Below are 25427 nucleotides of genomic sequence, written 5' to 3'. Positions count from 1 at the left end.
ATTTGATTTGCTGTGTGGTGTTCTGTTATGGTATCTATGGCTTTTGTAAGCCAGTCAATCTGTTTCCCTTGATGATTTTCTGCTTTTCGGCTGTCCAGCTTAGCATTTGAATACAACTGAACAAGGACTCCCGAGTAAGGTTGTAATAACATTATAATACTGAATGGCTATAACATAATTTGACACATTGTGTTTTTAAAATGCCTGGGTGTTGTAATAAATAGATTTTTTTAAAGCTGAGGGTAAGCTTTGAAAAATATATTATGTCTTCCCCTTCATTCAGAAATCACTAAAATTAGACTTTTTAAATGTAATAAATGTATTTTATTTTGTGTGATTATCAGATAGAGCAGCTGAAGCAGGAGCTAAATAGGAAGGACTCAGAGATGCAGGCCCTGCAAACCAAACTAGAAACACTGACCAATCAGAACTCGGACTACAAGCAACACATCGAGGTGCTAAAAGAGTCGCTCAGTGCCAAGGAGCAGCGCGCCAACACACTGCAGACAGAGGTGAGTGTTTCCTCATTACTTAATGCAAATAGTATGTAAATGCTGATATGCACAGGTTTCTGCAACAGAAATAAAAACACTTCTAGAAAGAAAACTTCATAATACTATGTTACTAATATATTAAGATCTGGAAGAATTGGAAGTAATTAGTTATCAGCAGCAATCAAGTGTTCCATTTTTAGTGTTAATATTGTGCTGTCATATTTTACTAGTTGTTTTTTTTTGTTAGTTTGTGTTATTTAGGAAAAATCCTTTGTTTATTCATGCAAAATTAGAGATGAGACAGCAGTGATATGGTTGAATTTGAGATGCTTCAGTGTATTGTGGTCTGACAGAAACAAATTGGCAGTTAAGGTCTCACAACTTTTTCCATAAGCCTTTCTGCTTCTCTTATGGGCATACAGAGGTGGGTGGAAAGCTATTTTCTACACCACCACGTTTGTACATGTGGGTGGGTCAGTCAGCAGGCGGAAGAAAACTGGCAGCTTTTGCTCATGTTTGAAGTGTTAAAGGCTCTTTACCTTTAATAATTTTATCACCATTTTAGGGAGGAAAAGGGGATGAGTGTGGAGTGGTGGAGAAGCATGAATGTGAAATGTTTGAGTGTGTATGTGTGTATTTGACCAGCTTGCATTTTTTCTTCTGTCACTCTCTTGACTTGAAACTGATACTTCATATCTCAGTGTTTGGCAGTTGAGAGCAGCCTGCTAACTATGTCCACTCATCATCGCAGGAAGCAATTTGAGCCAAAATTAGGCTTAATTGTTGATACATGTGCAAAGGATTTCAGCTTTTGCTCTTTGCTGAATACATCATACTTAAAATAAATACTTTTCAGTGGGTGGTTTTCTATGTGCTCATATTTACCAGCCTTAAAAGCAACGTTGCAATTTCAAGAAATATTTGTCACCATGACAGAATTTTGCTCTGGGGACACCTGCTGTACTGAGACTTATAATTGTGAATTCTTTGAAAAGTATTCATCCATCATTTTGTCTCTGCACAGCTTTTTCCAATCAACCATTCGGAATGTGGTCACGAAAAGGAGCAGGTGTGTTGAGATGAAAATAAAGGCCAACTTTGAAGATATATCTAGTTCCTGTTCAGAGATTTTAAATGGAGTTGAAAACAGGGACATTACAATCCCTTTTCACTTCATGCTCATGTTCACTATTTTTCTTTCATAATTTAGCTAGAGTAGAACATTAGAGCCAGATTATGCCTCTAGTCATTATCCCTCCAAAGCCAAAGCTCTCACCTGCCACCCAACATGCAAGGCACTGGATCCCGTAATTCCTTTCTGCGGGTGGTATGCTCACAAAAATGAGGCTTCCTATAGATTCTTTGGGTTGAGCCCAGTTTCCAAGAATTACAGTCATATGAAATTAGCATTTGATCTTGTTTCAACAACATGTTTATTCTATCAGAGAAAAACGTTAGGACATGCTGCCTACTAATCATTAATCACTAGTCTGCGGAAAATACCTTGCATGTACGGCCCTGGTCCCAGGACCTTCCATTCTTTAATACTGTGAGCTTTATAAGTAAGTCTTTGGGTCATAGTCATCTGAGCTTTATAGATATTTAATTATTTTTTTAAATATTGACACAACTCTGTCTGTCATCATTGTATTGCATGGTCACAATATCACTTTTTTGAACCTGGCAAAATACATTTTATGCACATAAAAGAAACCTAAATTGTGAAAATGCTACATGAGGAAGCCCCCAGTTGTCAAGCAATAGTGTTTATAGTAAAGTAAGGTAAAATACTGTATATTTTCCTTCATTGTTTTAACTGGAATTTATAATGAGAAAAGAAGTGTTGTAAAGCCAACTGTCACCCCAGCGGTCCTTTTGTATACCTTGTAAAGCTGCTAAGAAAATAAATTGCCTACACAAGGAGGATATACTGTTCATCTATTTGTAGTTTCATGGCACAAAAAATGTTTTCCCATCACCTGCCATGTTTTTGTCAGAGTCATATTGCTTTGTTTTGCTAGGTTGGATCAACACTATTACAATTGCAGTTGTATTCACACTACGTTCTCCATACCCTTTCTAATTTGAAAAACATTTCTATTTAATTAACTTTTTGGGCAAAATGTTTTTGAAAAATTCACAAATTTGGCATAATGTACTCTAAATGTTAAATAACTGTTACTTAGTGGGACCAGTTTAGAGTATTATCACTATGATAATACGAGAACTGGAATAAGGATAAGTGTTACATGTACTAACATATCATCGAATATGCACATATGTTTCTTTGAGGTTTGGCCTGCTATTTCAGGGTAAGAAGAGAAACAGCTACAATAATTCTGATTTTGGGTGCATCACAGCATTCTTTGCCATTTCTTCTCACTTCTCATAGGCCACTGCCGAGGACCCGTAATTAGATCCAGATCACAAATACACAAACATACAGCTGTGCACACACAACCCCATAAGCACAGAAAAACACGTTGTCAGGTCTGATTACTTGTTTCTCATCTCCAGTCTCGAGTAATTTTTCTTGCTATTGAAGTGGCATTTCTTCCCCCCACTTTGGAATGACTCGGGTTTCCTCAACTAAGTGGGCAAACTGGAGGATGACTAAAGATCTTTAGTGTGCTGTAGTGGGCCAGTTGTTGGAATGCATTCCTCTGCTGCCTGTCTGTCATTCTGAGAGAGAACAGCCATTCTCCCAGGATTCCCTTCTCATTCAGTACTTACCTGCAGCCACTGTAGTACTGTAGTACTGGATCTTCAAGTTTCAGACCAGCCTTTTCAAAGTTACAAAACGACTGCATTAGACATATCTAAAAAAAGTGTACATTGTTCAGTTAGCTGACTTTAACCATGATAGCTAGTGACTGGTATGTTCCAAAGCCAAGCTGTACAAGACACTGTAAAAGCAGTTCCCATCAGGATTAGACTAAGAGATAGTTGGCCTCAGAACAGAGAAGCCACTGTATGCAAAGGAATGAGAAAATGGATGCATATTTATTTGTCAGTCAAAGTTAAGGACAGCCTCTAAATGGGTGTGATTGAGTCTGTCTTCAGATAACTGGAAAATGTGGAAAATAATGAGTGTACACTTTTGTGGGACTCATTCCCTCTGGTCTGCCAGAGTCTGAGGAAACTTAACCCTTTAATACAGTAAGATGTGGATGTGCCTTTCATGCCCTGAACAGGACAATGCAGCGCTGTAATGATACTCTACCAGATCAGGTAACCTGTCGGAGACCTTCCTGCATATTTAACAAACCCTGAGAACTAAAGAACATCTCAGAGCTACACTGCCAGAAGAGTTTGACCTGGTTTCAGTTTTCAGCTCAAAGATTGTTTTAAATATGACGACTATTTGTAGAAGATTGTCTTAAAGGATTGTAAGTTTGACTTACCTCAAGTTTACTGATAATGAGACCTTTGTAGGTGTATCTGCCCATGTTTTCTGTATATATTATTTATTCTTCATCTTTGAAAAGCAACAATGTTGTTACTACAATACCATTGTTGATGCAAGGACTAATATAAAATTTGAAAATTTCAAATAACAGAAATTCCTTTTGATTTACAGGTTCATTTTATAAACCTGGTATTGTTGCAAGCGGTCACTCACTGACAGAAATACAATACTTGTATTTGACTCAAGTCGTTATCAGAGTCTGAGCCAGCAACATAAATAACTCAGGAAGGAAGCATTTAAGCTTTTGCTTCTAACCAGAGATACAAATAAAATAGAATAAAACATGCTTAATGTTCTTCTTAGAGAAATATCTCTTCTTTTTTTTCACATGGCGCTTACACACCATGAAAGCGCCATACAGGACATATCTTGTACAGAGTTCACCACTAACACTGTTGGGGACAAGTTCTTCTTTCAAAGTATTCAAAGAAGATTAAGTTGATTCCCATTCTCTTTAAGCAAATGACAGCTCAGACTCATACCTCTTGTCTTGTAAAGTTTTTCTACTTTCATGCCTAAAATTTTGAAAAGGAGAGTTTCATTAAGTTTTGTGAAACCTATATGAGTGTTAAAGAAAAAATGTCTCCCTGAGTCTCTTACAACCTGTTGTTTTTGCATTACTTATGTTGATATTTCCTCTCAATGTTTCAATGTGACTTTGGTATTCTTGTGTTCACTCTTTCATCACTAGCATTTCCTGTGTGTCTGCCAGAGGACACACTCTATACTCTACTGAGTTTTGTTTTTGAGGTTGAAATGCAATGACTCGAAAAAGCTATAAATGAGTCGAATAATTTGCTAACATTGGCCATAGCGACAGTGATGAATAGCAAAAACAAGAAGAGAATAAAAAAAAGTGCGAGAGGGAATAATTCACAGACTGATGGAGCGACAAGAGGAAGTGAAAGTGAGATGTTTGAGCAGCTTAATAGATGGAGGTGTTTGTAGGCTTTTGTCAGTGAATTATGCAATGGTACAATATACTGTGGTCCCTGCTGGTCTATTATTGTTGATCTTTCCTTGTTCTCTCTGATGATTGATGGTTCATATTTCTAGTGAGGCAGAGAAAAGATGTGGTTTCAACCTGGTTGTGGTACGCCATGGATTGTGCCCCTGGTGTGTTCTTTCTTCTGGCCTCATTTGTTTTTGCTTCTCCCATCCAGATTGTCTCCACCTCCATCTGGTTCTCTCCCAATTTCTACAATATTTGTTCTTCTTCTCTCCCCATAACTAGCCCACAGCTGTTTACAATATTAGAATAACAAGCAGATAGAAATTGAAGCATAGGTGAGGGCTTTCTAAAATGAAAATGGACTTGTAGATCGAGGTTGGAAAACGTCTGTTCTGTCTTTAGCTCAGGTTGACCACTAATGATAAGTTGCACACTGAGTTCTGGAGCTCTTCTAATGAGTCCCAAGTGTTGAGGGGCAGTTTTAACATGACTTCATTCAATCTTGCCAGACCATGATCACCGTTCTCAGGCCCAACTGCATGAAATTTTGAGTTCTTGGATTGGTGTGGTTTGGAATTTAGTGTGAATAGCACACCACTGAGCTGCCTAGAACAAACATGGTACGATCCAAAATAAAGACCCTGCATGTTCTTCAGAGGCTATGTGGAAAAGCCATAAAATGGAGTAACTGGGGTCATCATGCAGATGAGATATTTAATAGTTCGTACAGAAAATGAGGTACAGTAAGTACATGCAGTTATCAGTGTTAGCCTACGTAAAATCATGTTTTGCACCCCAATAAGGATGTCTAATGTATCTTAAAATAGATTAACACTTTGTCCCATAAAAAGATATATCCATCCATTCAGTACCTTACATGCTTATCCCTAAGTGGGGTCACGAAGGTTACTGGTGCTTTTCTCCAGAGTTCAGCTGGCGATAGACGTTACACAGAGTACTGACAGCAGAGGTATAAATTAGTGTGAGCCTTGAAGAGTTTATTAAGCTATTAACTTGGGAGTTTTTCACAATTGAACAAATTTTTAACAGGTTGTGATTATTATAAAAATTCTGGATTTATGCCTCACAAAATATATTTTTCATAAACATTTTACACATTCTTATTAGGGGAGTTGGCAAATGTATATTATGTCAAAAGATAACAGCATGCCATTGTTTCCAACTGTTATTATTATAGCGTTCTCAGTTGAACAATTCTGTAAAATGTTCATCAAATTAAAGCTCTGTTCTGCCCCCTACATGTAGACTGCTTTCATACTACACAGAAAAATGGCCAGAAATATGGATTTGTGTGAAGGTGGAGATTCTTTGAAAAGAAGTTGTAGATACTGGCAATTACATCTGGAAATAGTCTGAAATTATAACTTAAAAAATGTTAATGAAGAAGGGCTATTCAGTGTGTCTTCATTTACATTTGTGTAGGCTATGCACATCTTGTTTGTTGATAATGATTAGAGGATTCAAAATGTATTAAGACACCTTTGTGGAGTTAGTGTGAACTCCACAAAGTTCACACTAATGATAAAGGTTTTAATTAGGATAAAACTTTTATCATTTATTAATATTAATATTATTCAGTAACAAAATGACTGACCTTTGGAGGAAATCATTCATTCCCTCTCTTAGACAATGATGACGTTCTAGATTTATTTATTTTTTTTAATTGTCTGAATGTAAGGTTTCTGGTAACCTCTGTATTTTTCCATGCTCTTTGTGTATAGCCTGTGGGCAGACAGCTGCATTACAAACATTTTATCAACAGATGTTGGAGTATTCAAGGCGGCCATACCCCTCTCTCCACCCTACAGTCCCTGCTGTGAGGCAGTTCACATCCGCTTATTATCCTTTGTTGGCCCCTCAGGTGATTTGTCCCTTTATGCAATTCCTGATCAGAGCTCAGACTGTTTCTTTAGCCTAAGTTTTAAGACACTCCTCAAATGACACACAGCCTTAGCCTGAGGACAGGGAATGGCCCTAATTTCCGCACTGGTGTCGTCATGTCTGGGTTGGCAGGTGGAGGTTAGGAGGAATTTTCTGTAGTATTTACTTGTTAGTTTAGCTTACGATGTAATCCTTGAGTGATCTGCAGTGAATATGTTCAAAGTGGGAGAGGTATCAGCACAAGGCCCTGGAAAAACTCACACTTTGGCTATAAAAGGCACTTTTATTCAATAAAACATAGAACCACATATGGTTATATAAACTCCCCTTAGCTCAAACCAAAGTGTATTTTACTTACTGTATCTGTGCTACTTTCCCATATACAGTGCCTGTTAATAACTTTGGATAATATATAACAGACTGTTTTAAAATATGTGTATATAACACAAAAAATGTAGGCTTGAGCAGGTTTTTTCTCTTGTGAAAGAAATGTATTGAAATTCCACAATAGAACGTAACAATTATACTTCTTAAAATAAATTATTGTTGTCTTTGGAAACCATATGCTTTTTTAAACATAATTTTCAACACATATCAACATCCCATTGTAGAAAATTCATCCATCCTCTTTGCAAAAGCTTTTTGGTTATCTTCGTTTTAATCCCCTGCAACAGACTGGCGACCTGTCCAGGGTGAACCCCGCCTCTCGCCCGAAACGTTCACTGGAGATAGGCACCAGCACTCCTCCCAACCTCATTAGGGACAAAGGTGTATAGAAAATGGATGGATGGATGGATGTGTGTTTTAATCTCTAAATATAGAAGTGAAATTGTGGTTATTCAAAAATGACAACACATTTGCTTAGACATTTGTTATGAATTCTTAGTTGTCTTCTTTGAAAAAGTCAAGATTACTTCATTAATCCCAGAGGGAAATTAAATGTTGATACTCATATTGTCTAGGGTTCTTTAAATAGTTGTTGTGCATGTTGATGGCTGTTGCAGTCTGTATTACAGTAGATCTGAAGAAGCCTCTGGCTGAAGACACTATTGTTGTATTCCAGTCTCATGCTGAGGATCCTTCATGATTTTATGAAGAATCATTCTTCATACAATAATCTCCAGAGCTTCCGCAGCAGTTCCCAGAACAGAAACAGTTTTCCTTAGAGTTGCAAATAAGCAAGCAGGCAGCTTGCTTATTTGCGACTCAACACATTTTACTGGAGTAAGGGTAACTGGATTATAAGGATTGCAGACACCTGATTTAGGGAAACAGTATCGTGAATAAGGTTGGCTTCACTGTGAATTTTTCAGATTTGCTGTGAAAAAGGGGAGATTAAATCTTTCCCTGATCCAAATGGGGTACTATATCTATCATGATGACAGAGCTCTGACCAAACTCACTGTCAGAGTCAGTGTGTCCATTGATAGGTCAGAATTTTGCCCACATTGATGGAGAAAAAAGAACACAAATCATTGTCTTTGTCTCTCAAAACTGTAAAGTCAACATAAAAAAGCTACAAAACTCAGAGCACATAAGAACTGGTGCTATTATTGAATTAGACATAAATTTATTTGTTCAACTATGGAAGCTTAACATTAACACACATACATGCAGTTACTCTATAAGCCATAAATTAACACACCAACATGAGCTGTTCAGTGAAAACAATAAATGCTTTGGTCTTCAGGCTGTCAGCTTTTAACACCATCTCCTGACATCTACTTTAAGTTTCTGTTGATTCATTAGAAAACTACGGATTATTTGACAATACCCCCCTTATGCTTATGTATGCAAGCTATATCTGAAGTCAGGTGTCTACACACCATCTGTCTTAGGCAGTACAGTGCATATGTTGTATGTACAGGTATTCTATAAGCTGGATAAAGCCGTTTTTTTAATCACCTTTCACCAGTCTCTAATAAGGTAGACATTTACTTGAGCAAAACAAGCTGCTTGAACCCATCATTCGACATTTATACTTTTCTTTATTCATCATGTTAGAGTGTGTTGGGTTCTCTTTGATGCTTATGTTTTAACAAAGACATATTCGAACGAATGTAGGTGGTATGTAGCATGGTGGTGGTCTTGAATAGTTTTGTAATGAAATAGTCCTTCCTTTCATCTCAGAGTGATACAAACCAGACCTGGTCAAATAATTGGGTTGAAAAACATGAATTAGGCAAATATTATGCCATAAATTTAGAAGATTAATATCCCCTCACAGAACTTTATATAAATTATGTCTAATCGTTGCCTTTAGCTGTATTTACACAGGCCTGAGGGATGTCACACAGCCAGGAAAGTGAATAGCTCACACAGTTTTGTGTAGAGGCACAGAGCAGCTCAAGAAGACCTGAACTTGCTCGTTGGCCACATTTCACCAGACCTAGTCTTTGGACTTGGGATATTTTCAAGTGCTTTTTTGTCCAAAGTGATACTCTTTGTTTAGCAACATAAAAGTGATTTAAGCTCTGGTGAGTAATGACATTTCTATGAATGTTACTAGGGTTTAAAGACTCATATTTGCATTTATGAGGGATATCTTTTGATCTGCCAAAGACTCTTCATGGCTATGGACTCCAAGGTGGGTGAGTGAGGGTCCGAATGTTACTAAGGGACTTTTGGTGCACCCCAGGCCTTTGCTGTGGTCTTTCTGGTTCTGCCGTTTAGACTGTGGTATACTCATATTGTCTCTGTGTTGGCTATTGCGGTCAAACACCGGCACCTACACCAATACCTCTGCAAATTTGCCTGCCAGAAAAACTTTTATGATGAAATGTGAGGCACGGAAAAGGGAGGTGAGGACAAACAGTGAAGCTGTTTTCTTTAAGCCTCAGTTTTGCTTTGCTAACCAGTTTCCAAAATCCACATTTGCCTGTCATTGTAAGCATGAATGGAGGAAGTCTGAGGGTCTTAAGGTCTGCGTATCCATCAGTGTTCATGCATGTTACATGTAAGCTTTCGGATGCCTGTGTGCTGAGAATACTGTAGCCTGTATGGATGTGTGCTTGCATGTGTTAAAATACTTTGTGTCTGTGCCAATTGAAAGAAAAGCCACATGTGGCCAAGAATCATTATCTTATCAACCGCAGAATCTTGAATGCATATTAGGGTAATTTTTCAAATGATGTGGTGTTGAGTGAGAAGCACCAAAGTTTCTATAAGATTTTTTTTTGGATGATGGTGGAGTAATAGATGTTTTTAATATATTTTTTTTGTTTTCCATTCATTCTCAAGTGTTGCTTTGAGAACTGAATGGAATCTCTATATTCTGATTTTTATATATATTTTTTTGATTTACCTTAAATGCCCAAGTAAAATAATTTGTATTTACAAAGTCCAGTGTAGTTCATATATCTTAAGGCTTGTTTCTATGTCAATCTTCAAGTATGTTAAGAGAAGAAATGGGTTTCATTAATGCAGAGGGAGAGCTGTATAAAGATCACAACAATTACCAGGAGCGAAACTAAGAACAATGATCTTATATTGTTTAGTGTCTATATTTTTCATATGTTGTCAATTTACAATCATTAACTTCAATGTATTTTTGTGTTCTATTCTTAAGAATCTAATAGTTTTCAAAGTGTTCTGACAAATGTAGCTTTCATTTGTATTCAGCTTTCTGAGTCAATACATTGTGTAACCTACTTTTGCTTGTGTTACAACTCCAAGTCTATTGATTTTGTTTGTCTCCACCAGCTTTATACTGTATATCTAAAGGCAAATTTGATCCCCTTTTACTGATTTGAAAAATAGCTCCCTCTTTGTCATATCAGAAAAATACCAATGATACCAACTATGAACAGCTATTTTTAGGCATTGACACAGATTCTCAATTGGATTTAAAACTTCCACTGAGCTTTCATGGAACATTTAGGTGATTTGATCTAACTGATTACTTTGTATCACTGATGTATGTTTATGGTCCTTGATTGCTGATAGATGAACCTCGGCTCCATTAACAGCTGTTTTGTGGCCTGCACCATGTTTTCCTTGGGGATGGTTTTTATATATGTATAACATGATATGTTAGTTTTGTACCTGGGATTTTCAAACTTTAATGTGCCTGAACCTGCCTGCATTTGTAGATCTTCATGAAGCTGTATCTTCATGTTTAATGTTTTCTAAAAAAAAAAGTTTTTACAAGTAGTTTGTTTAGATAAAGTTAAACTATGAAATGACTTTCAAAGCCAATTGACTGAACTGGGTTTTATTTATTTGCATAAGTGTATTCAGGGGCTAAATACAAATGTACACATTACAATTTCTTTTTAATGAAAAGATTAAAACTATTTAAAACTATTTTGGATTGATGTGCTACTTTGTGTTGGTCTATAACATAAAAAAAAATCTTCATTAAGGGTTGTGGTTGTAAGGCGATAAAATGTGAGAAAAAGTTTAAGATGTATTAATACATTAACTAGCTACTACATGCCATTTGATAAAAGTCTTATGGGGTTTACTCCTCTATATCTTCTCATGAAGTACTATAAGCCAATGATGGAGCGGCATCTCTGTGGTGTTAATGTCCTCAAGCCAAATGATCTGTGAAGAAATGCTATAATCTCTTTCCACCTTTTCTCACTCTTGCCTGTTTTACCCTTTCTCATTTTCATTCATTCATCTGTGCCTTCTCACCTATGTAACATTGTCTCCTTGCTTCAGCTTTCTGGCAGCGATGAGTGCTTTAAGAGGGTATTAGAATGGCATCTGTGCAACACCATCACAGCGTAGTAGACTAGTGCAGGTGAGACAGCAGGGATTTCCTGTTTGGCCCCTTTGGTACATTTTTGCTAAATTGCTTCTTGCCAGGTGAAGTTCAAGCATAGGAGATCTGCCTTTCTTTCTGTCATACAAATTGTGAACACATACACACATGTATGGAAGCACAAAGGACTAGTGATTGGCCTAATGTGTATGTAGGGGTGTGTGTGCAAATGTAATTTGGGGAGGACAGAGGCATCCTCAGTATTACACTTTGGTTGTATGCCAGACAAGCAACATGAGATACATACTTTAGCATCCTACACCTGGAGCTCTTGGCTGGCATCTAAAGCCAGACTTTAGGGGTACCTGTGATACTCAGGAAAACCCAGTGCACCCCAGTTTTAGAAATGTAGATATGGTATTTGAACTCAAAACTTCCTGCTCCCTGCACAATAGTGAGTCTGCTGTAGCTCTACACTCTTCTTTTTCCAACCTAATTGGCCTATGGTTTTTCCTTACATGTTAGCACAGACACATTGTCATTACCGTACATTGAATTTATTTAGCAGGTTACTTTTATCCAATGTAACTAAATGATTAAAAGTACAATTGTGGGTCAAACCCTTGATCACTGGATCGAATTTAACCAGTGGTTTTCTAGTCATTCCAACCTTGATGTGCTTTACACTACAGCCACATTCATCCAGCTCTAACAAATTGTCATACATTCATATACTATGCAGATTGGTAAGAAACTTGTGTTATAGTGCCTTGCTCAGGCACATATCGACATGTGGCAGGAGGAAGCAGGATGGGATCACACCAATTCGAACCATTTTCGGGTGAGATGAGTGCTCGATCCAAAAAACCATGATAGCCTCAATATCATGTACTAAGCTAACTGTTCTATAGCTTTGGAAGACATTCAAGGTTCCCCATGAAAAATGGAAATCAATGAAATTAAGGGTTAGGGCATAGTTTCGAATGTTGACATAGCAATTCAAACTAGGAGACAATTTATCTTTTTATTAATTGGAGCTGTTTTTTTTAATCAGTTCATAATTAAACGACTCAGTTACTATGTTGCTACAATGTTTTAATACTACACCCCAAATAACAAAAATATATTGTTGGTAGCCTGATGGTGAGCAAATTGCTAAGAGCATTCCTAAGACAATGTATATTCCTACGACCTTTGAAATGCAAGGCACATGTTCTATAGTGTAAAGTCAGAAAAGGCCATCAGATTTTAAACTATCTTGATTTTATGTCGTCTTTATTAATGAAAGGACCTTGTGAAATATTTTGACAGATGAGCTGGAACAGTCTGTTCCTTAAGTCTTTTGCCCCTTATGTTTCAAAGCAATCCTTGTAAAAACAGTTGATAATAAGCTCTCTTTTACTGTCTCTCTGTGTCTCTCTTAAAAGCACATGTTGAGTTCAAATGAACTCATTCAGCCTAGTTTTAAATCAGTTGTTGAAGGAGCAGAATTTCTGGCCATCATGGCCAGATTAAGATGTGAATGTACATATGGATTATTTTTAGCCAGTCTAGCAGAATGCTGATACCCAACCTGAGTTTTGGACATAGCTCAGATGTCTCTCAGCTCGTAGCACACAGCCAGATACAGATTATTTTAAAATGTTAGGGATGAAGCAAGTGAGCAATGTGATCTGTGGCAAAACCTGACCAATCGTGCAACACTCGGAATAATAAATGACAGAAGTCACTCCAAGTTCCTTCTTTATTTACATATACTTTTACAGCATCACTCTGCAGTGCTTTAAATTGTGAACATTAAGCCAAACAATGTTTGATACTTCTAAATTTCAACAAGTAAGTGTGCTGAGAGATGTTCTTTCGGGTACTGACTACTTAACTGTGAAATAAACGGAAATCATGTCCCAAGGTTTTTTGATGATGTCCATCCATCCATCCATTTTCTTCCGCTTTATCTGGGGTTGGGTCGAGGGGGTAGCAGCTGCAGAAGGGAGGCCCAGACTTCCCTCTCCACAGCCACTTGTTCCAGCTCCTCCGGGGGAAACCTAAGGCGTTCCCAGGCCAGCCGAGAAACATAGTCCCTCCAGCGTGACCTGGGTCTTCCCCGGGGCCTCCTCCCGTGGGACGTGCCCGGAACACCTCACCAGGGCAGCGTCCAGGAGGCATCCTGACCAGATGCCCGAGCCACCTCAACTGGCTCAGGCATTTTTGATGTTGTATTTTTTTTTTGTTGTTGTTTATTTTTTCCTTTCCTATACTGTGGGCTTGTCATTGATGATTTTTTAAAAAAATTCTCTGTTATTGCTTTTTGTGATCAACTATAGGTGGATGCTCTGCGAGTGCGCCTGGAGGAGAAGGAACAGATTCTGACTAAGAAAACCAATCAGCTGCAAGACTTAAGTGATGAAAAGAGCACACTGGCTGGAGAAATCAGAGATATGAAGGACATGCTGGATGTCAAGGAGAGAAAAGTGAATATCCTACAGAAGAAGGTAATTTTAACATAATTTAATATTCATGCTTCCATGAATCATGTATTTGAAGTTTTTAACACTTGCTCAAGTTGTTTTTGTTTTCTACAAATGTGATGTACATCAGAGTAGATGGAGATACATCTTCCTAGGTCTTTTTTCATCACTTGTCTGGTGATATATGAGCCGATATTTCTGTTTTAGGAATAAAAACACAATATCCCATTCTGGCCAAAAGGAAGAAATAATTATGCTAATCACAGTTGAAAGTTTTTTTTAGTTTTGTTTTTTTTATTGACAGTATTTGTTTTTTACGTTATACGCATAAGTAATTTGGAATATACTGTTACCCTCTAGTGCATCCCTCTAGGCCATACCTTTAAATTAATCCAGATATTTTCTGTAAATGTAATAAGGCATTATTGATTTTTTTTTTCATTAGAATTCATGGGAAATAGAAAGAAAATGAATGTTAAAATAAATTTAAAGAATAACCTTCCAGAAAATATTTAATATGATAAAAATAAAAGATAAAAATTAAAAAAACAATTTTATGCATCAACAATACTAATTACATACCTTTGCTTAAATAAAAAACAAAGACAATAATTGTTAAGTGTGCATATGTGATTGCAGTTTTGCTTTCACAATATAGATCTGGTGAATTTACCATTTTTCCTTTTACTGAAAGTGATGCATTGTTTTGGTTACAAAATGAACTTTTGGTCATCCACTGACTTGCTTTGGCTTGGAAGCTGGTGTTCTTAGTGCCTTATATGTAAAGGGTTTTCAGATAAAATATAAGTGTCTTCCTGTTATGTTATAATCATTAAAAACTAATTTCTACTCAAATTTTTGCTCAAAGAATTTCCCATGTTGTTCTGTGTTACTTAACATATGTTTCATCGGGTCAAGTAATGAATTTATGCCTAATCATCCCCTGTATATGTACAGAATATGTTGTAGAGGGTAAACGAAAAATGCTAACATTGTTAGCTGGTGTCGGATCTCACACAATACCCCCTACTTTTGATTGCACACACAGAGATACTCATACTCACACACACATTTGCACAACATCTCTGTGAGGCTTTAATGATTTTCATAAGGGTAGCTATTAAGACAGGGCCTGTTGCTACCTGTGGTGTGCATGCTGGTTGTTTCTCTGTAGACCAATTACTCACACATAAAGGTCTTCTCTTAACTTCCTACTTTCTTCTCATGTCCTTAAATTAGAGATTAGAGATTCTTCCTCCTTCCCTCTTGCTGAGTTAATGAAAATCTCCAAAGGTCACACACAGTGGCAAAAGTTTTGATCTGTGGAGGTGGGGCTGTTTGTGGCTTAGATTAGATTACTGTGTTTATGTTACACTTGTAAAAATTCTGCTATGCTGTACATATAAAATGAATGGTTATTTAAGTGAAATTAAATCTTACGTAACATAAGTCACATCTGTACACAAGTGCTATTACCAAAAAAAAAAAAAATTAAGAAACCAAATAAAGAAAATAAAAAAGCTAAAGAGAAAACTGAAAGTGAACCGTACAGTATATAAAATTCAACTGCAGTTTTCTTAACTTTAGACATTTGTTGACTCGACGTTAAATGCATAGCACGTCTGAGTGTTTCTGATCTTTTCTGAGTCAAAAGGAATATGTATAATCTGTACTGAAAGACAAGAAGTATTTTTCTAAGGTTGTGTTTATGTGACATAAAGTAGAAATAAAAAGAGGAAAATCTAAAACATGAAAATGTCTGAAAAATAAGACGATCCAAGGATTAACTCTAAAATGCATTTCTAGAGTTGAGGACTTCGTCCTTTTTATGTCTGAATTAAAAGTCTTGAGTTAGTTTACCCTACTTAATTTTTTTATTTTTTTTGTTAACAGCACAAAGTGCCTTGTAAAATATTCATATTCCTCAAATGTTTCACACTTTGCCACATTACAACCACAAACTTTATAATCTATTGGATTGATATCATGGATCTATGCAATCTATCAAAAGGCAAAGTGTGGCATAATTCTGAATTGGAGCGATTACAAACTAAACTGACATACCAAGAGAGGAGAGCATAAATATGAGAAGATGCCAAGTGGCCTGTTGTAATGAGATGAGGTGAAGGGAGAATTTGTTTTTCAGGAAAACTGTTTGTCATGCACTCCTCAAAGATGACCTTCATGGAAGTGTGGCGAACGGAATGGCAAACGTTTGCCACAGGTGTGGTGGGAGACAAAGAAAATATGTACAGAGTGCTCTGGTCAGTGGAGACCACTAGTAATAATTACCTTTTGCACACAGTCCTCACACTAGAACATGGTTCTGACAGCATCATGATGTGGAGATGATTCTCCTTTTTAACAGCGAAAGAGATGATAGAATGATCAATGGTGCTGCTTAAGATGGCAATACTGGAATAAAGAGGCTTAAACTGGGGGAGTTCACCTTCCAGCAGGACAAACATTAGAATTGTGAAGTTTGGACTAAGGTTGAGTTAGTTACCAAAAAACAATGGTTAAAAAATATTTAAAATAATCTGAAAATAAATATTTTTATTTCACTTTAAGATTATGTGGTACTTTATGATGGATTTCATAAAATCCAAATGAAAGACATTAACGCTTCTGTTTGTAGCGAGACAAAATGCGAAGAAATTTAAGGGGTATAAACACTATTGTCTGTGATAATATCCACATTTTTGGACTGATAAGACATAGAAAACAGAAACACATAAGCACAATGATGTCCAGGCATGGGTGGTGTAATACCACAGAGACTGTTTAGCTGGAGTATATATCCCTCATTAGTTAACTATGCTCAGTCCAAAGAGAATATGAGGAATACATCTTCTCTTTCCAGATGTTATTTGGACAGTCACCACTGCTTATTGCATACTTTCATGATGTCATTGCTGTAGTGTGAGACACAGGTTGATCCTAATAGCAAGAGGCTCAATATGACTGAAAATAATGAAGAAATTGTCTTTTTGTGAGCACATTGGTCTTATGTATCACAACACAGAACAGTGGGGGCTCTGTTCAAGCCCTTGGTCAATGAGACCATGTCCAATACATAATGATGCATTTATTTGTTTATTTTCTCCATTTGCATTTTTTCTTTCCCCGCCCTTTGGCTACGGGGTTAGGGTTGTGTGTTGTGTGCATAGCCGGTTGTAGTGTGGTTTTGGCATACACGTGTTATTCATGTTCAAACATTGTGGTCATTGCGATCCATATTCATGCTTTTAGAAAAGCTTTCTGTGTGCGTGGAAGTATAATATGCCCACTATCATGTTCCTACCCATAGCAGCCTCAGACAGAAAGATTTGATTGCGTCTGCTTGGACTGCATGCTTGAGTGTTTGTGTGTCCATGTGGAAGGATCCCCTGTCCACATAGGGCTCTCCCATTTATAATGTGCGGTGAGTCTCCTCTGGCTTTTTTAGGCCTTTTAGGGAACCACCCTCTGTTTTGGTGTTGCCTCTGCAAGACTCTTGCAGTACTAACTATGGTCTGCTGTCATTGCTGCCTTCTTGAAAAAGTTGTGGCACAACAACTTAAATGTTTCCTAAAGTAAACCAATATATTGAACATCTTTCAGCCTGGTTTTCTTGAAATGCATTCAACTGAAACTGTTGTACTTAAAGTGTCATTCTCTTGGCAGCTGATTCAGGAGATTACACAGTCTTAGTTTTGTTGGATCTTACCTCAGCCTTTGAAACAGTTGATCATGTCATCTTGATAAATAGACTCAAATGCTTTGGATTTACTGGTGTTGTCTTACAATGATTCACATCCTACCTTTCAGACAGATCATTCAGGGTCTACATTAATCAAATAATGTCTGACTCATCAGATCTGTCATACAGTGTACCCCAGGGATCTGTTCTTGGCCCAATTCTGTTTCTATTACAGAAACAACAGAACTGTGCCATGATTTAAACAGCCATTCACATCCTAAATTTCAGACAGATCATTTGATTATATGCCATTTTAATTCTGTCATTTATCATTTCTATTCTGACAACATACAGTTATATTGCTCTTTTAAACCATCTGAATTTTACGTTTGCCAAGTCTAAGTGATTGCTTGGTTGAAATTAAGAATTGGTTTAAAGTAAACTGCTTACAACCAAATTCCATCAAAACTAATGCGCCTGATGAAAAGATTCCTGAAATCAGAAAGCACATTTGCTTCCTAGGATCCTCTGTTCAGTATAATTCAGAAATCTGGATGTGGATGTGAAGTTATTTTACATACCTTTGTATCATCTTAGGTGGATTATTGTAATGGTCTTTTTATGTGTTTAACAAATCTGCAATGCATTGAATTCAAACTGTGCAGAATGCTGCGACTAGACGTTTAACAGGGACACACAGGGAACTCATAACTCCCGTCTTAATCGTTATTCACTGGTTACCAGTTAATTTTAGATTTCCGGCTAAAACTCTCATTCTTTTAAGGCTCTGCATGGTTAGGCATCCCAGTATGCCTCTGACTTATGCTAGAGTTCTGAGGTCTGCTGATCAGAGTCTCTTATCAGCCCCATGTACTCGGTTTAAAACCCGTGGGTTGTTTCAGACTGTTGCTCCCCGATTGTGGAATTCTCTCCCATTGTTTTTACATTGCATCGATTCCATTGGTTATTTTAAATTGCAGCTAAAAATACCTATACCTAAGTATAAATAAGCGGATACCTGAATTGTTCTTGCCATGTGCAGTTGCATGCCGCTGTATATAAACATTATTTACCCTGAATCCCTGTATTCATCTATACATATATGGATACATTATGTGAATTTATATCCACCCTTGTACAGTTTTATTAATTTGAAGCATTCCTACTACTTCTAACACATTATAGCACACATGAATCTACATAGACGCATAAACTTAAGGGTCCTGATAATACATCAAAATTAGGGTTAATCAATGCACAAACAAGAAGCTTTCTGGACATTTTTGTGATACATTTGTCTTTATGTTAAGATTATGTTATGTTTAGATGTCTAACAATACCAAAATACTACTACATAAAAAAAACTGCCATATATTTTCGAACTAAACACGTCTGTTGACTGGTGCGAAGGTGTTCCAGGTAGAAGATTGTGTCACAGCTGTTGCTCAGACTAAAAAGAAACGTTTTAGATGTCTCTTTACTGTACTTTTTATGCACTAGTGTGTGCGCGCTAAGTCTTGATAGATTTGTGATGAGGCCACCATTGCCTTTCATCCTAATGGATACCAGCTGACCAATCACTGTGCAGAGACATGGCCACAGATAAGGCTATTGGAGCTGGGGAAATTCTAGTAAACTGCCTGCGAGAAGGACCTCCTCTGCTCCTGCCCCTTTTCCCCTCATTGCAGCTATCAGCAATCAGCCTGGGTTAATAGTGAGAGCCCAAGGCTGGTTGATTGAAGCCAGGCTACACATCCGTCAAGACAAAACTCTGTGTTGGGTCACATTTGAGACCCGAGCCATTCACGTTCATCTTCTGGCTTGATCAAAACATGCACACTTCACCTCAGAAGGCGAAATGTGTTTCGTGACTTTTTAGAAGATGAAGGACTGAAAGCTAATGGCAATCCTGATGATACCGCACCATCAGTCAAGCAGGCCTGTTAACTTTTTGGCAGTCCAGTATTTTATGCCTAAAGATCTAAGAAAAGCACTTAAAACGAATATTCTCAGTGGAAAGCGAGTCTCGGTTTGACTCTTGAACTCTGAGTTAAACCGTATGACTGAATGCTTTATTACACTTGTCTCACCAGATCACTGTAAATTGGACCTGGGTCAGAAGTTACAAACAGCTGTTATGGTCCTCACCAGGTGGCCACACTTTAAAATTTTGTTCTTTGTTGCCATCATTCTCTGTGCCTGCAGAGGGAAAAAAAAGAGTTAATGCTAATGATGCTGGAAGGAGAGGACTAAAGCGCCATTGTAATTACCCAGCAATCATTGCAGCATTCCTCAGCTGGGGTGGTTCAGAGATATAGTCATGAGCCTAAAGAGCATGGACGTTGATCAACTTCTTGGACGAACGTGGACACACACTTCCTCACGCATACGACCGAGGTTGCACAAGTGCATTGTATCTTTTTTTTTTAACAGCTCTTTCTCTAAATCTGTTTGTCTTGCTCTGCCAGGAGAAACGACTGTGAAAATTTGATTCTTGTCTGCATGATCCTATATGTGTGCACATGTGTGCATTCATAGTCAATTGATATGTATGAATGCAGTGGAGTGTTTCTGTTGAAATTGCCTTCTGGAGGCAGGAATGTGTGTGGGGAGAAGGGAAGCTGTCTACCTGTCAAACGTGTCAGAGCTATGTGCTGCTCGCAGCCTGACACTTGTGATAATAATCACACGCAGACTGATTAAAATATGTGGCTTTTCAACAATGTATGTACAGAAACGCCATAAATTACAATAAACTTTCAGAATTAGACTGCAAACATGCTTTTGTGTTTGAATTGGTACAGAGTATGAAGGTTTCGTGTATATATGAGTTTTTCTTGGACTTCCATAGTTTTAATCTAAATATAACTAGCCACAAGTGTATTTTATTATCCATATGTTTCATTATGGACCACCTTCAAATAATGTAGTCAGATTTTAGTGTTTTCTTTAAATACTTGTTTAAAACAAAGAAAAACGTGACTATAGTAAGACTTTAACAAAGTAAAATTTCTCTAAAAGAAGTTATGCTATGTAGGTGACAGGATAATACTTATTGTTGGCATATAATTTTTCTGAAAAGACTGTCAATGATGATCAAGAAACTTTTACACTCAAACACTCTGCTAATAATAGCAGCACTCTCGTGGAGGGTTACTGAGTCCCTGCTGCGGAAATTACATTAGTTACAATAAAACCAAATGCATTTCAAATGTTCTTTAATATTAACTAAGTTTGTATGACCTTCATTTTGTATTTCAGTTCATTGTTTTCAATTGTAAAATGTCTCACAATAAAGTGACATACTGTATCTGGCAATTCTGTTCCAATTTCTTATGTATTGTTTGACATCATCACTATTTTTCTAAACCAATGAAGGCTTTGCAATTCAGGTTTAAAATAGCTTATGCTGTTGAACAAATACAAACTAATTGTTTTTACTGTCAGAAACAGCAGTACCTTTACGATAAATGACATCTTGCCTTTATCATTTTGTGTTTGTTGTAGTCCTGTCTACTTTTGTGCATTTTTATCTGTGTGTGTGCTTGGATACAAAGGAGAGCGCATGTGCTGCTAATCAACAAGTGGCATCTTTAAATTTTGTGGAATAGTACATGTTGGATCGGTGAGGAAGAGACATAAAAATGTTTAGAGCTGTGAGTCTTGCTTTCTTTTCATTTTCACAAATTGACTTTTCTGTTGGAAAAGGTAACACGTTGTCTGGATTCAGGCAAATATTTTATTACAATTTTGTTTGCTACATATAATGTAAACACAATTGTAAACAACAACTTATGTGACCTTACAAAATCAGTTCCCAAGAAATATGTCGATATTTTTTTTAATCTGTAGTTAAGTCCACTGTTTGATCATTATGGTGCATACTTTTGATTTGTTCTCTCTATTCTTGCAGTGAGGAGTTTATTAGGTTTAGCTGATGTTCTGAGTCAGATTTAGTGTGCAGCGAGTTTTAATGTAAAAACCTACACAAGAAAAAGAATATAAACTTGATATGCAATTCTGATTGTTTGACATGACTGAAAGCAGATCATATCCCTTCAAATACACATAAATCACTATATAAATTCAAAATAATTAAATCTAAATTAAAACAGACATTATCAAAGCCAATGGCAACTAACTGCCACATGGAGGCACCCTCTTACACTGTATAATAGTGCTATGGTTTAGTTCAAGTTCGCTTTCTCAGGTGGAGATACGTTGGCTGAAAGACACAGGCCAAATTAAGTGGAACCCCAGCTTTCTTGCATTTACAATCATTTTCGTTCCTACCCTTTAGGACAAAACAATGTCTGAGATTTTTATGAATCAAGTCTCTTTGATCACAAGTGATGGAAACAACATGCGCATGTCTGTGCTGGCCTTTAAACAAACGTTTTATTTCAAGCAGCAGAGCATTATTGTCAATATGTGGCTTTTCAATCAGTTTTTACTGACTATGACCTAGATTTCTCCTGGGGAATACATACTGAATTACTGCATATTGTTGAGTTTGCGGTTATTGTCCCTCTGTGTATTCAAGTGCCCGCTAACATAAAGGTCAGCGCCAGCATCTATGGATTTTACTGCTGTCCCTAACATATTTTTAGAGGTGATGACAAGCAAGTTACTTTCCTGCAACTATGACCAATTATTGTTTGAGGTTTTTATTGGTCCAAAAGAGTTTTAAAAAGACAAAATATTGTATACTTATTGCGGTCATTCTCCATACTGGCCTCCTTTTTGTTTTACCGAAAATGATTCGCTTGGCAGCAGCAGAGTTCTGCTTTTTTGTTTGGATGGCAGACAGAAGGGTCGACCGAGTTTGTGGTTCTGCTCAGGGAACAGCCCGGTTTTAGACTACACTTCTGTTTTTTTGGGGGGTTTTTTGCAAGACACAGGGACTGATATCTCCCGAACTCGTATTATAACTCGGCATGTGCTAATCATGATAGTTATGTAGAGACCACAAACGGAGTAAAGACTCCTAATGGAGTTGTAATCCATTGAAGAAAGTATTCAAATGTTTTACTGGGAACTGTTAACTTTATACCCATGTGTTTCAGATGTTATTTGAGACGTTTAATATTTATTGTTGAAACATAAATACTAAATTTCTCTGTTTTGTCACATTGGTGACAATACCATGTGATACCATTTATCTCAAAGCTCCTTCTTAGTAAAAACAAGTCACTTTGCACGTGTAAATTATTATCTCTTTTACTTTATCATTTAAAATATCTTGATAAATATCACATTTATGCCAGACAGTAAATGGAGTCATTTACTCCACATGACCTTTGTACCCCAAATGCAAGCAAGGACTTGGCATATTCATAAGTACATTTATTGAGTTCAGTTAGCATTATGAACAGCAAACATTAGCATCATGAACTAAACCACCAAATGACCAGGTCTCACAAATACAAAGTAGAGAAATGGCCACAACAGAGAAGACAAAACATAGAATTAGAGAAGAGTTAGTCCACTCTTACCAGGCATATTCCCAGATCAGCTCCCATTCTGCCCTTTGTAGTTTCTACCAACATTCGAACCCACACTTTGACTTTCCATTTCATACAACCAACTAACCTTTTTTTGAATGTGTATTTAACTATCATATATAATTTTATTTCTCTTGATAGGTAGTTATTTTCATAAATTATACAACTGAACATTTATAAAAATTATCCAATTTTAATTGTATCCATCTTATTCCTTAATCAGGGAAACATTACATGAATTTTGCTGACAAGTTCCAGCTTAAACATTTCTACATAGCCTGATGCTGAGCAACTACTGGTTTAAATCACATGGGAATATCAACATTTATATCTTAAACAGCATATGAAATACTGGAGGTTGCACTATAGCGTCAAACAAGTCTTTTGTTTTTCTTTTTCAAAGTTGGAGGGATGACCAGAAAGACTAATTATGTATAGCAGTATGTTTATTAACCTTTCCATCTGCGCTAGTGTATTTGTATTGTTACAAACACAATTTAATTTGGTGTTGATCTGGAAGTTATGTGTTTTAAATTGCATAGACCAGATTAGTTGAGGATCTGACTATTTGTAAGTTGTACTTCTCTGTTCCAGCTTTAGAAATTAGTCTGAACTTTAAAGACCTGGATGTTCTGCACAAATAAATTATTACCATTAACAAAGGGAGGTAACTACATTTATTGTTATTTCTGAAACCTAAAATTATTACAGAACTGCTCTGAGTAGAATTCCTTCCCATTTTCAGGAGCCAATATTTCCTGTCCTGTGGTCAGTTGTAGCCCACAATGACATGAGGATTTTGCTCTTCTGTGAGCTTAAGTTTACAAGTGAAAACATCACATCCAAAGAGCTAAGGTCTTTTTTGTTAATTTGATTTGTGTGTTAATAACCAATGAAAAATATTTTATTCATAACAGAAATAAACTAATTTGGTAAATCACAGGTTAATTTTTTTTTCTATACCCTCTTAACCGTGCAGGGTGTGTATCTAAAAGTGGTCATTGGGGGATCACAGAGAGAAACAGCCACGCATGCATACACTCAGAAATAAAGACAGGTCAACTGAATACTCTAAACTGAGAGTCATATTTTATTTATTATTTTTTTGACCATGGAAGGAAGCTAGAGTGTGTGATCATCGTAACCGACAAAAAAGATTAAATTATTCCAAACTGTAAATTAGTGAAATACAGCTCACTAAATTTGATTAAGTATCAAAACAAATGGCGTTACTACCACTGCTGTCGTCATACAGGAAGTAATCAATTCTCCAGCTCGCTAGGAATCAGGGGAATATTATTTTCCATATGTTGGTTTTCATATTAGGTACTTGTTGGTATCCCAGGTTGTTGAGCTGTATTAGCAGTTTGATTTCATTCTAGTTTCGTTATTGTTTTGTGTCACTTTCTTATTTTGGTTAGATCTGTCTTGTTTCTGTCTTAAATTTCAGTTCTTAGTGTTTTTATTGTTAAGTTTATTTCTTATAGTTAGTTTTTGTCACTGTTTTTATTACGTTTCTGTAGTGACGTTATTCTGTACTGACTTATTTCCTGTTCCCCTGTATACTCTTCATCGCGCCCTGTGCCATCTTCTCTCAGTCTGTCTTCTTATCCCCCACTCACACCTGTAGTCAGGTGTGAGTGGGTCTTTTGCTCAGGTCTTTTGCTCCACATTCACCTGCCCAGGTTTTACGTTGCTCACTCTGTCACTCCTCACCGATTTCCCATACTTCTCCTCAACTTCCCTGTGTTTCCTGTCTGGCCTTGTTTTGGATTACTTTTTGTTTGATTCTGGCTTCCTGCATTTTTGTAAGTTCTGATTTTCATTTTTTTAATTAAATTTTGCAACTCAGTCTGACGACTGCTGCATTAGGGTCCTAACCACAGACACCATGACAGAAGCGACTCTGCCCCTGCTGGGTACAAACTGACATATGGATGGTTAACAATCTCCTACTGTAGACAGCACCATTTTGTACTGAAAAAGTTTGATATGAAACTACAAAATGTACAATGTTCTAAAGTAACAAAAAGACAAAATCACTTATGCCCTCCCAAATCTTCATATCAACAGGGGATTACTGATAATTTTTTCACAAAGTAGGGTTCTGCCCATAGATCCAATGGAAGAAACTTTTTATGCTGTTCCATACAGCATAAAAACATTTTGATAATATTTCTGCTCTTCACTATGTGGAAAACGTTTTAAGATAGTTACTTTAGTTACAACATACCTGCATACTAAA

General features: G+C 36.9%; 1 protein-coding gene across 1 annotated transcript in view; it reads left to right on the top strand.

Annotated features, from left to right (window-relative positions):
- The window catches only part of LOC116727858 (ELKS/Rab6-interacting/CAST family member 1-like), a 163397-nt gene that overhangs the window by 23554 nt on the left and 114416 nt on the right, over positions 1–25427 (top strand). Inside the window, exons 7-8 of the mRNA XM_032575516.1 lie at positions 345–512; positions 13853–14020. Coding sequence (XP_032431407.1) covers positions 345–512; positions 13853–14020 — 336 coding nt within the window. The remainder of the gene's footprint in view (positions 1–344; positions 513–13852; positions 14021–25427) is intronic.

This window comes from Xiphophorus hellerii, chromosome 1 (assembly GCF_003331165.1).
Source record: "Xiphophorus hellerii strain 12219 chromosome 1, Xiphophorus_hellerii-4.1, whole genome shotgun sequence".
In the NCBI taxonomy this organism is placed as follows: Eukaryota; Metazoa; Chordata; class Actinopteri; order Cyprinodontiformes; family Poeciliidae; genus Xiphophorus; species Xiphophorus hellerii.
The sequence above is the reverse complement of the archived record's forward strand: the minus strand, read 5'-3'. Positions and strand labels throughout refer to the sequence as shown.